This window comes from Fukomys damarensis, unplaced genomic scaffold (assembly GCF_012274545.1).
Source record: "Fukomys damarensis isolate Sample0158 unplaced genomic scaffold, DMR_v1.0_HiC HiC_scaffold_24, whole genome shotgun sequence".
In the NCBI taxonomy this organism is placed as follows: Eukaryota; Metazoa; Chordata; class Mammalia; order Rodentia; family Bathyergidae; genus Fukomys; species Fukomys damarensis.
Window position 1 is genome coordinate 26,744,774 of NW_022900936.1, and position 12,900 is coordinate 26,757,673.

General features: G+C 33.0%; 1 protein-coding gene across 3 annotated transcripts in view; it reads left to right on the forward strand.

Moving 5' to 3' along the window:
- Robo2 (roundabout guidance receptor 2) overlaps positions 1 to 12,900 on the forward strand; it is a 1,584,609-nt gene that overhangs the window by 14,699 nt on the left and 1,557,010 nt on the right. For 2 of the 3 annotated variants that reach the window (XM_010645673.3, XM_033768136.1), the window contains exon 2: positions 8,930 to 9,051. In XM_010645673.3, coding sequence (XP_010643975.1) covers positions 8,943 to 9,051 — 109 coding nt within the window. In that variant the 5' untranslated portion in view covers positions 8,930 to 8,942. Of the gene's footprint in view, positions 1 to 2,119; positions 2,168 to 8,929; positions 9,052 to 12,900 lie in introns of all 3 variants that reach the window. The other variant, XM_010645674.3, reaches the window with a different exon arrangement.

Below are 12,900 nucleotides of genomic sequence, written 5' to 3' on the forward strand. Positions count from 1 at the left end.
TTTTTTTTTTTTTTTTGGTAGGATATTTTGTTACATAATGCAGACATAATCTAGCGGTAAAAATCAGTTGAAATGAGGTACAGACTAATAAATAAGCTTATAGAGAGAAGTAGGGTAGAAAAATAGGCAACCCTGAGCCACAGGATTAAAGCCAAATAAGATTATGAAATGTCGAATTTACTTAAGATCTCTAACTTCATCATAGGTCAAAAATGTAAATTAGTCAATTTTCCATAGAACTACAACGTTTTTGATGAAATTTTTAAAGGTGCCTGTTTCACCTTGATTTCCCTTCCCCATCTGTGCACTATTCATAAGATAACAGAAAATAAACATGGTGCTTATTATGGGAGGAGGATACTCATCCAGAGAATAGAGGCTTTACTAGCTGAGGAATGAGATTCTGAAAATATGTTTAAAATATAGAAATTATTTGATTGAAATTAATATTTGTTATGAAGTTGTGCTATTAACTCCTACATCTATAATTACTTTTTCTTTATTTTTTTGTTATCACATTCAAAAGTTAAATTTATATTAGTAACTTATTTCAAACAGCTTTTTGTATTTCCTAATTTCTCAAATTCTCATCATAAAAATGTTCTAGAAAAAAATTTTCAACAGAATTCATGTACTCTTAACATATCTTTATTAAAATTTCTAGGTTTGATCTGTTTTTAGATCTTTAGAGGCTTATAAGGACCACATGTTTCATAGGTCTAGATATATGATTAATGAGATTAAATTTTAGCAATTTAAATATAACAAAAGAACAGGGATAAAGATGATTTGAAATATCTCCATTAAAATTAATTTTTAATTTATCAATTTGAGTCTTTATACTTGGCCCTCATGGTAAAAAATTAGCAAAATGAATACCAGATAAATTTAAAAAAAATATAATGTACCAACTTTTAATAGTCAAAAAATTCCTAGACCTTAGTAGGAAAATGAATACATGAAGAATCCTAGAGCTTTCATCAGAATGTGCTTGTTTTTCTCAAACACATTTATTGAAAAATTAGCCTGATTTATCTTTTGGAAATATTTTCTCAAATAGGATTCTAGTTTTTGAGGACAAATGAAACTCCAGGGGATTGAAGAGAGTTGGACAGTAATCAATGAGGTATTATTATTCACTCTCTGAAATTTCTATTAAGGTCTTTTTCAACTTGGTATGAAGACCTGTGTAATTTTACAATCATGATTTGGGTGGGGGGTACCAGGGATCAAACTCAGGACCTTGCACTTGTGAAGCAGGCGCAGCACCACTGAGCTGAATCCCCATCCCTTAGGACCTGTGCAGTTTTATGGTAAAATATATGGCTTGCTTGTAGCTTATGTGTTAAAATTATGAATTATACATAAATTCATTTAGTTTAGCTATGTCCTGTTGTTGAGAGTCCATTTTGTTTATCTGCATCTTTCTTTTTTTTTTTTTTTTTTTTTTTTTGAAATGGGGTCTCTCTGTAGTTTAACTTTCTGTGTAGCCCAGGCTACTCAACAGATCTTCCTGCCTCAGCCACCCAAGTGCTGGGATTATAGCTCTGTGACACCACACTTGGCTCACCTGCATTCCTTGGGCTTGGGAAGGTTCATGGGACAGTGAGGCCTAGAGTAAGTCTTTGATATAAGTCTGCAGTAGAGCAGAATACTAGTAAAAATCAGTAAAAATATTATGTCTGGGAAAAACTCAGCCCCTTTCAATTGACTACTGAAGAGTCTTAATCTTTATGAGGTTAAAAGATTACTAAAAATTATTTACCTAATTACTGAGCCAGTCAGTGTTTGTGTTTCTTTAAGATGATTGCTCACGAAATTATTTCTTCCAAATAACATAATGGGCAATGATGGAACGTGAAATACACAGCACAAAAATGTCCTTTGAAAATTGTTTCCTTCTCCAAATCCGCATGAAAAAGTTGCTTGCAGAAATTTGCCAAATCCATGATGGCCACATATATCAGAGAAATTGATTAATTAGACCTCTATGGAATACATATAAATACAAAAAACAGACCATTGTGCATTGATTTAATGTTTTCTCACTTTTATGGCTATTGTACCTTATCCCAAAGTAAAATTAATGTTTTTTTTTTGTCTTCTTTGTATGTAATAGTTAGAAGATAGTGTGAAGACTGAAGATTTATGTCAAATACCAATACATGTGAGTGTGCCTTTCAATAGCCTTTTTAAAATCTTAGTTTTTAAATTTTTAAGTTGGTGCTTGGGGAAATAATTCAAAGATGCACATTATTTTTATGAAAATGGAAATATACACCAATCCACTGTGCAGATAATTTGTCACCTTTTCTCTTCTAAGTAAATCTTTCATTTTAACAAATATCTGCTTTAACTCCACATGAATTCAGTTAGAGTTCCCCAGTCCTTATCCAGATGCTCAGTCTTGGTTGGGCAATCAAGCGTTGGGCCCGATGGGTAGAGTCTTTCCATTTTACAGTCTTGGGATACATTTTGGTGTCTTCCCAGTGATGTGATGCCAACTCAGCTGAGTCAGCTCCAGAGCTGAGTTCTTTATCTTTCTATTTATACTTAGGCTCATTTACTTCCTAAAAAGACACATAAATTTTTCGAAATCTCTATGGTTGAAGACTACGGGATGAATTTTTTGCTTTCGATGTTCTTTCAGGAATGAGACCTGAAGGAGGAGATATGCACTCACATGTGCTTGTGAGAGAATATGTGTGTGTTTGGTGGATTTATCCTGTTCATCAAATCGGATGCAGTACATTTTATAGATGAGAAATTTAGAGCAAGGAATTACTTCTGTCGAGAATATTGAAGGAGTATGCTGTTTACAGTATCCTTGGGCTTTATGTATACCATTGAGTTTATTTTGTTTTATTTCTTTTTTAAGAACTATTTTCATTTTGGGCTTTTTCCCTTTTTTGTTAATTTTTGTTTGTGCTTTGTTCTTTTCTGTACAAACTCTTGTGTCAAGGGCTGAATTTCAAGGGAACTGTTGTGTTACATAGGGAGTTCTTACCCAGAAGCAGGACTTCTAGGATTGGTTTAGTGCCAGTTTCCCTGTGAATGTGTGCTATGTGAGGGGAAAGAGGGCAGCCCCCTTTCCTTTGCGCTGTTTCCCGGGAGAAAGGGATCACCTGAGATGAGGACCCCTGCCTGTGGGGAGGAGTGGAGAGTCAATCCCAGGCAACCTCTTGTGCCACAGTGCTGCCCTCTGTTCTGCCTAGGCAGCATTCTGATTTTAACAGCATCAGTCATAAGCCCACAGGTGGAAGCTTCACCCCCATTGGCTCCTTTGCCAAACACATACCAAATTTTCTCCATTGTGTTTAATCTTGACTTGTTTGGTAGCACTTAGGAAAGTAGAGGAAACTCATCAACAGTGGCTTGCTTAATTCTACACTGCTCTTTTAATGACCTGAAAATAAAACATGATTGGTATCAAAGGATAATTTGCCCTCTCACTTTCTTCTTTTCTCTACCTCCCATACCTACTACTAGTAGGTAATGTGATTATTCTTGCTCTCTATTACAACTTCATACTGACACTCTTCCTTTGAATCTCAAACACTTGAGAGTATTAGCCAAGCTCCTCCTTTATTCTTGCCACCAGCGGATTTTCTGGTTATTTGTATCATTTATTTAAGAAATTAGATCTTTGATCAAAATTGTCAACTAAATTCTGTTATCATTCTTGATCTCAAGGCCCACCTTAATGGGCCCTGAAAATCCCCTATTATCTCGATTTCTTGCTTGATATTTTTATTGTACTTTTTTTTACCTTCCCTTTGCCTCTCTCATAGTCAAATCCAAGGCATTATCGACAGCAACAAAAGTACAACCAATATCCCATGCAATTATCCCACTTCTGGACATGTTTCCTTTTCTAGATTTTTGCCTTAGATTCCCTCATTCCTACAATGTGTCTTTAGAGCATTTCTACCGAGGCTGTAGAATCTGCTATTCCCTCATAATCTATCAGTACTCCCCTATTTGCAATTTACACATGTTTTTTAACTTCAGATGCATTGTTCAATTTTAGAACTCTTTTGCAAATGTCCTTCATTTCCTTGCCTTTAATAAGACAGTTTTGTGCTGGCTATTCTTCTACCCAACCTTTAAATATTGATATTCTTATGAATTTCATTCCAATTATACTTTTCTTTCTATACACTCTCTCTAAACTTTAAATATAATTTTACACTAAAGAGCTGGAGGTTTCCACTTTTAGAATCTAATCAAAATCATCTGAGAATCCATGGTTTTCCTAAAACAACATTTGGATAACTCGGAGATAACATGTCCTAGTTTCCAGACATCAAAGAAGGGTACCACCAATCATTTAGATAACCAGGCCCGAAGCTTTGGAATCACTTTTATGTCTATCTACATTCTGAAAATATCCAATTCAACATTTGTATTAAAAGACTGTTTCCAATTTTATCTGTGATTTTTACATTAGTTTTAGTGTCCTGTCTAACCAGATCTGCATCCTTCCTACTAAGCAATCCTGTATACTCTACTAAGGACACAAAAATGAAATGATCTCTTAAACGGTCTATGAATTTAAGAATTGTCCTTACTTTTTCTCTGTATTTGAACTAAACGACATTCTTCACAATTACTAATATTCCTGCACAGTTGTATATCTTCCTCTGTTCCAGCCATGTGTCCTTAGTCTTTCTCCATTTTTTATTCTATCAATATCTAGAGTTTCCATTCCCTTCTACATGCTAAGCTCTTCCTTCTGTCAGAGCACTTGAATATTTGTATTTATTTTCCTAAGACTTTTCCTAGTGCATATACAAAATTAACCTTATGTATTCTCAAGCATGAGCATAAATATCAGCTAAAACAAGTAGATAAGGCATGTATAATTCAAATTATATATGCGCAATGCACACGCATATAATGAACAAGTCTCATATAGTCCATATTGATAATCTATTTAATGTTTCTCCAAAACCCTTACTGTGTATTCAGTCTGTTGTTTGACTTTTCATGTGAACACCTTTTGTGATGATTCCATTCTTTAATTGTGCTTTTGCAACTATATTTCCCTACATGGTAAATAACCCAAGAGTTCCAGGACCCTGGCTTTCTTATCCATTCTTACAGCTCAATAAGCAGTATGGTTTATAACACAATTGTTTAGTGAATTAATGAAACATATAGCTCTGGATGCAGTGGAGTCTGCAATATGTTCATTTCATATGATTTTCAAAGCTAAAGGACCCAGTATTCTCTGTGTTAATATGGGCCAGGGAAGGTTTTCTGGACATAGCTCAACTTTAAGTTTGATGGAGAGAGCAAAAGGATAGGTAAGAAAGGTTCTATTTTATGTTACATCAGCAATTCCAGTGTTTAGGAGGAAAAAAAAATCACATTGCCTCTCTGAAGTGACTTGAGGCGCATATGGCTCCTGTGAGCTCTGAAACTAGGGTGTTTGTTGCTAAACCTGTAGATTTAGGGCTGTTAGTCAGATTCATTTATGATTATCCAAAGATGATTTGTCATTGTTTCAATTTGTATTTCACTGAAAAGTTAGCTTAAATATAGAGCTTTCTATGACTAAGAGGTGGAAGATTGTAGGTTTCTAAAAAGTCTGTGTCTATGATTTTTAAGTAAGTAGAATTTTATAAACCCATTATTCCTAATTTCAAGGAAATTCAAGGAAAGTATCACCTGGAGGATTTATTACAGTGACTATTCAAAGTCCTGTCCTCCACAGGTTCTGATTTAGTCTCTTCAGTGATACCCATTTTCACAGACATACTGAATTCCTCTGAAGCAGACATTTATGCATCACACTTTAAGAGTTCGACATATATGTTATGTTACAGTTCAAGTTCTGTAATTATTAATCTGAAAATCTGGCAAGCAGTTTATCAAAATCCCTGATATAATGACATAACACCATTTCAAAAATTTAGAGCCTGTAACATTCTTGGAGTTTTTTTGTCAAAAATGTACAGATTGAATCTTGCAGGGATTCATTTGTCAAAGAAATTAAACGGAGTTAACCCCTAAACTTCCTATTTCCTGAGCATTCTAAAACACAATGTCCTAGTGTAATATTTTCGGCCTCTAATTTTTATCTTATTGGAAAAAGAAATAATAAAAGTATAACAGTGTATTATACCTATACATAATATTTTTATATACTGGACTATAGTTTGGATGAACTAGACTTAGGATGTCACTACCAAAGGCTGAGTACAATTTGGAATTAGTCACTGCCTATGAGACTGCACTAATGTCAAAAAGACTCCTTTTAAAAATGACTCAGTGGCACCTAGTCTGAGGAGAATGTTAAAGTGAGGCTCCAGTATATATCTTAATTTAAGTTATTACTGAATGTAAGTCATGTGATGGCTCCTAATGAAAATTTCCCATTGAAAAAAATCAATGTTAATAACTGGAACTCGAGAGCTGTAATGGGCACTGCTATGGTTTTCTGGCTTAGATAGCATTCGTATAATATTCTGAAAAGAGGGATTGATGACCTGTGAGCTCTGGTCACTTCCTGATCTCATTTAATGCTTTGGTCTTTAGTTTTAAAAGGGTAAAAAGAGAGGTTGCTTTATAATGGAGAAGTATAGCACAAGGAAGAGCAATTTGGAGCATCACTGGCACAGCCCAATGTTTACTGGAGAAAAACTAACAAAGTGGCCAATTGCTAAGAGAGTGACTTGCAAGGACGCTGTTACAGAGAAGAATTTCTTTGAAGATGCTACTTTAAAAATCAGGCAGGAAGGTGTTGAGAGCCATCATCTCTTAATGACAATGAATTAGCAAGTTGAAGGCATCTGAGGTAGACATAGGCTTTGTCTAAGAACCAGGTTTGTTGTGTACGCACTATGTGTATGCTCAAAAGATTGAGAAGATTCATGTGAGAAATAAACTATTAGTAGGTGCAGAAGAGTTTTTAAAGTTGGCTAAAGCTGGAACACAGTGGTGGCCTGTAATTGCATTGCTCTAAAACCTGGAGTATTTCATTTGCTTTAACAATAGGTGTTCTATGTCATTTTATTCACAAGACTTGGTTTTCTGGTTGACACTGCTACAGTTAAAGCATCCCTCCAATCCAGTAATACTACTGTGGCCTCTATCTGAGAGAGCAACTTCCTGAATATAGACTTTGAAACCTCAGGAATCTACGATGCCATTCTATAGTGCTGTTTTCTCCAAAACCCTTGAATAACCAATCTAATTCTGGTGCTATAAAAGATAAGACAATAATAAACTGTATAGTACACTTTTATTGTCGACTTTTTTAAAATTGATGACCAAGCATTTAAAAGAGTGAGGTGAACTCTACTGAATCAACGTATGGTTATAAAATCAATAGGAATCTAAAGGTCTACAAGCTGCCCCTCTCTGGCCATGAACCTATTTGCTGGGCAAAAAAGCACGCAGAACCCAACAATCCATACTTTAGGATTTACCCTATTCTTTTAAGAGTGTATGTAAGTACAAGTAAAAGTATGTGAAATAAAGTAGACATTACACATGAACTTAGAAATGACTTTGGAAATTTATCAGCCTATTTGCTCATTGAGAATGAGGAGATTGAATTAGTTCTTGAATTTACTTTTACCTATGGTACCATAAAACTGAAATAAAGTTGTGCAACTTGGGTGATTAAATCTACATCTTTCTTGAAATAGGGAATATGGAGAGGGAAAATTTCTGGTTAGTTGGATTTGCTTCCACATTTTTAGAATTATGATTATCATTTTGAAAAAAGGATTTATTCTAGACATTATTAGCTCCATATTTTGCCAACTAAATAAATTGAGATTTAAGAATAATATTTTTTGATTTAAAATTACTCTTAGTAACTATTTAATTATAGACCTGTATTTTCCTAATATTATCTATGAAGATATTAGCCATTCTTCTGCATTATTATATTGTAGTACATATTTATGTAAATATAAAAATACATAGTTTAAACACTTTACATTTTTCTATATAAAAGTTATAGTATGGAAACTATTATCGTTCAACTTGGTTTTTGTTGCAATTTTCTTTCTTTCTTTCTCTTGGGGGTGGTGTACTGGAGATTGAACTCAGGACCTTGAGCTTGTAAGGCAGGTACAGTGTCACTGAGCTAAATCCTTGGCCCTGCAATTTTCATTTTTGACATGCATATGGATACATGTGGTTATACTTTATTCATTTAATCTACTATAAAAGTCACTCATCTGTAGGAATAGAAAATGTCTCTTTGGTGAATATTTAAATATTTTAATTTATCAGTTTGAAAAACATCAAAGTGAAAATTCAAGTTTATGTATGTATATACATATGTATATCTTTGGATACATGACAATGTATTATATATGAGAGTTCTTATGAGTTACACATATAGAACTCAGATTATAAGAGTTTTCTAATGTTTATAATTTGATGAATCTCTCTGTTCAGTTAAAATTACCAATGAGACCAAAATACCATTGAAATTAAAACTGGAAAATATTTAATGAAATACTTCTGCTAAACTTACAAAAATGTGTTGAAAATAATGTGTATATATACACAGGAGTAACATAGTGTTTTTAATGCATTATTTTACCTAAGGAATAAGTTATAAATAGCACCCAAGGACAGTTTTTTTTCTTGCTTTAACTCCAAATAGGTATTTCTCTAATGCTTTTTAACCATCCTTAGATTTAGTGGCCTGTTTTGCAAAATGATATTGAAAAATATCATTCTGATGAATGTTTGGAATATGTGCTTGAAGATAAATGAGCTTTCAAATTAATCATCTTTGTGAGAACCCCAAAGAGAGGCATGATTTTCAAATGTATGTCACTGTAAGCAGGATAATTCATAAATGCACAATGCATATGAGATATGGGATGTGAGTGGTAACTTTATTTCTTGCAGACTATAATTTATTTTCCTTTTCATACCCAACTTATTTAATATGCAGTGTTTAAAATGCAATGGCCAGAAGACAAGGAAGTATCACCCGAAATATGTGGACGTGGACTCCGGGACTGCTGCTGATGACTGTGATCTTTTGGGGTCAGCAAGGGAATGGACAAAGCCAAGGTATGTGGAAGCGTGCTCTGATACTCTGAAACCTCTTTATGAGTTCCCTTTTGGAATGAAATTATGCTGGCTTTGACTTGATGCGTTAGTCAGTTTGTTATCATCCTACCCTGAGTTTTTTGTCATCATCTGCTGTAATAATTTTGAAACAGTTGAACCAGAAATAGGTGCAAATTGGTGTATTGAATTTGAAGCCATCATCCCCAAATTGGTTTTACTCAGATGTAGTAGATGATCCATCTATATGTGTGTGCGCTGAATTTTATGAAAGAACAAAGCATTTAAGTGTTCTGTACTTTTGCAGGGAGGTTTTTGAATCTCTTTCCTTTAGTGAGTCTTATGTCAACATTTTAAAATTTTAGTAACATTCTTAATGGATAGGAAGATTTTTAGAAATTAAGAAGTGCTGAATGTTTCATCTCTCTGCCAAGTGTGTTTAGGACAAGTTAATGATGGCATAGAATGATACATTTGTGACATCCTGAAATGTTCTTTGGAGAATAGAAAAGAGCTATGAATTTTAAAAAATGTTTTCAATACACTGCTTTGATAAGCACCTATGTGGAGTGTTTGATGCCATAGCCAGTGTAGCTGAAGGTATTTTGTGATAAGCATTACTTTTAGAAATGTATTGCTTGCTCAGATAGAAAGAGAACTTCTGTATTTTCTGTGATTAAAAGCAATTGTGGTCCTCTTGGTTTTTTCCTCCCTAGAGGAAGGAGCATTTTATATTGTTTCTGCATTTGATAGGATTTGAAATTTGTGAGGAGGGAAAGTATAGGGTTGATATATTACTCTTGAAACAATTGGAAGTCTGCAGTTGTGTTCTATAACTGTGATGGAAGTGAGCTTCGATAAACTTTTGGTCACCAAATAGTCATTCAATATTATACAGTACATATTCTAGTAAGTTTATGAACTTTTTTGAAAATACCCTGCAAACAGAACATTGCTTTCTTGCCCTATATAATTGTCTTCAATACATTTTCTTTAAATGAACAGGCAGATATTCTTCAAAAATAAAAAAAATGTGTTTTTGTTTGAATAATTAAATATACATTATATGCACATGAATTTAATGAGTATTTTAGCTTTGATTTTATAATTTTTCTTTTGTGACATTATGACTTTGATGGTTTATAATTTTTATTTTCCTCGTATGGTAAAAATAATGTAGGAAAATTATACATGAAATATACTTTTCACCAAGATCTAGTCAAGAATGTGTTGGCTAAGAGAGTTGTTTATTCTCCTTGTGATATGTAGGTTCACTACAATGCAGACTTCCAACTGTTTGTTTTGCAGTAGCAATTCAAAGAGACATGGAGCATTGCACGGGTTTGCAAAAGCCCCTCCTTTCACCATCACTGGGATTATGGTTTATTCTACAGCACTAATAATGTAACGGTCATTTTAAATATTGGAGAAAAATACATATCTTCTCTCTCCTTCCTTGGACCCTTTATTCTTTCTTCTACATTGATTGCTTAGATATTTGTACTTTTGATAATAACCATAATTTATTAAAAACTGTCCTGAAATCAGTCCCAAGATTAGTTGTAGTAAAACTTCTAATGGTAAATCCACTTTTAAGTAATTTAGTTTCTTTTTAAAAGAAAAATTAAAATAGTGGCTTAAAGGACACAATAACTTCATAGAATATAGACTCCTTACTATTTTAGTTAAGGGAATTTTGCTTCTGCTAGATTTAAAGAAGCAAATTTCTTAGATATCCCATGCTAAATGTTATTTAGATCAGCAAAAATTAAAAATTTTTTTTCATTTTGGGCATGCAAATAATTGTAAATAAAAAGTTTTTAAATTAAAATTTACTACTTACCTTTTTAAGTAAAATTCTCATAGGTCTTTATTATTGGTGAGAATATAATATTCAATAAATCTATAAATAAGATTTTCCTGTATTAAGTGTATAACTTTGTCTTAAACACTTTATATTTGTACTCAAAGTTCCAAAATTATGATTGTCTCAATAAGATGTACGTCTGTGGCAAATTTGCATATAAGAGGGGATTCACTTATTTTCACATAAATTTAAGTTTAAAAGATAATAGGGAAGGTAAATTATATTTCTTTTTAAGCTTTTCATATATATGAGTAGATTACACTCTAGTTGTCTGTAAGCTATTGGAAAGTATAGGTGTTCTTTCAGGTGAAAACCATGTCAGAAATGATAGCTAAGTTGTAAGGACTGAAGACAAAGATCCATTTAATTAAGAATGTACATGGAGCTACACAGGCAGTATTATTTGAAGTGTGTGACTACCACTTGTAACGAGCCTGACATAGGCCGTGCAGTAGAATTCTAAATAAGAATTCTCTCCCATGATCCCTCTGGAAACATTGAGGTCAAAATAATGGACAAGTTGGTTGAGATCAGTGAGATATGCCTTATTGACTTTTTAATTTTTTTTGCATCTTTCCATAAAACCATCTGATAGTGGCCATCCATTTCCCCAACTTCTAGGTTAATAGGTGTTTTTCCTCAAAGTAGCATTCTCACACTTGGACTCTATTCATATTTAACTTGCTGAGGTAGGTTGCACATTAGAACTCATTTAATATAAGGAAACTGAAGCCAATGCATAAAGAAGAACACTGTATAAGAACATTTTAAAAGAAGGTGTATGTACTCTGAAGATAAAACAAGTAATATAATCCTTCAAATTTATTTTGTCATTTAAATAATGATCACAAGATAGATATTTAGATACAGATTTCCAGATATGGCACCACCTTTGGGAATATCTGCATAAAACTGAACTGACGTGCAAGTACAGGTGTAATTAATAGTACAAGAGGAGAACCATGAACCTATTACCTGGAAAGAGACAGGAAGAGAACCCAATCCTCTGAAGGCTTGTAGAGAATTCAGGTGGCAGATATTATAGTCAGAACTGAGAAATTATGTTCAAACCCAGAATTTCCATCTTCCCTCCAATGATACATTTAAGTAATAAAATGAAGTATGTTAGGATAATAAAAACTTTAGAAAATAATTAGTTACTGTGTGTAATTATAAAGACAATGTGAAGCAGTTTGGAAACAAGATGAATATTCGTTAAAAATAAAGGCACTGTTTTTGAATTTAAAAATCACTGAAATTGCCTTAGAAAAGTAACACTATTTCCTATTATATGGTATAGATATGTTATTTTTCTGGTATTAATAAGGGTATTAAGAATGGAATGGATATTGATCAGTCTTTATGAAATAATAAATTTTCCAGAATTTTCAAATTAGCATTATTTCAGTGTTTTTGTAACTGATCATACCTAAATATAGCAATAATTGTAATATCTTATGAATACAGAGATTATTTTAAATGATTTGGTGTTGAGTTTACATGTTTAAATTCCAAACAACAAGCCTGTAGCTGGATAAGAGAAAGTTTGAACTCTCAAAGCAAATAAAACAATGTAGCAAATTTAGATTTTGAGAACAATACAATTTAAATTGCCTTCTGTGTTCATGACAAGATTTTAGATATTAGAAATAAAAAATGAAATCTGATAATGTCTTGCAATGATAATGTTCAGTTTTGTGATCTCCGTTGTGAAAGAATATTTCAGTTAGAAGCAAAGTTTTGCAGATTATTTGGTTGTTCTGTTTAGCAACTTCTTAAACTACATTGTCTTGGAATCATTAAATGTAATTATACAAGTCAATCTTTTGTATTTTTAGTTTCTTTTTCATACATTTAATTTTTCTCTAAAAAGATCAGAACAAAGCATTTCAAGATAGAAGCATGGACAAAGATATTGTCTCCCCCCGCTCAGTTGACCCCAGAATGCTGTGTTCTATGGTTTTTTTGTTTGTTTTTTAAGAGTG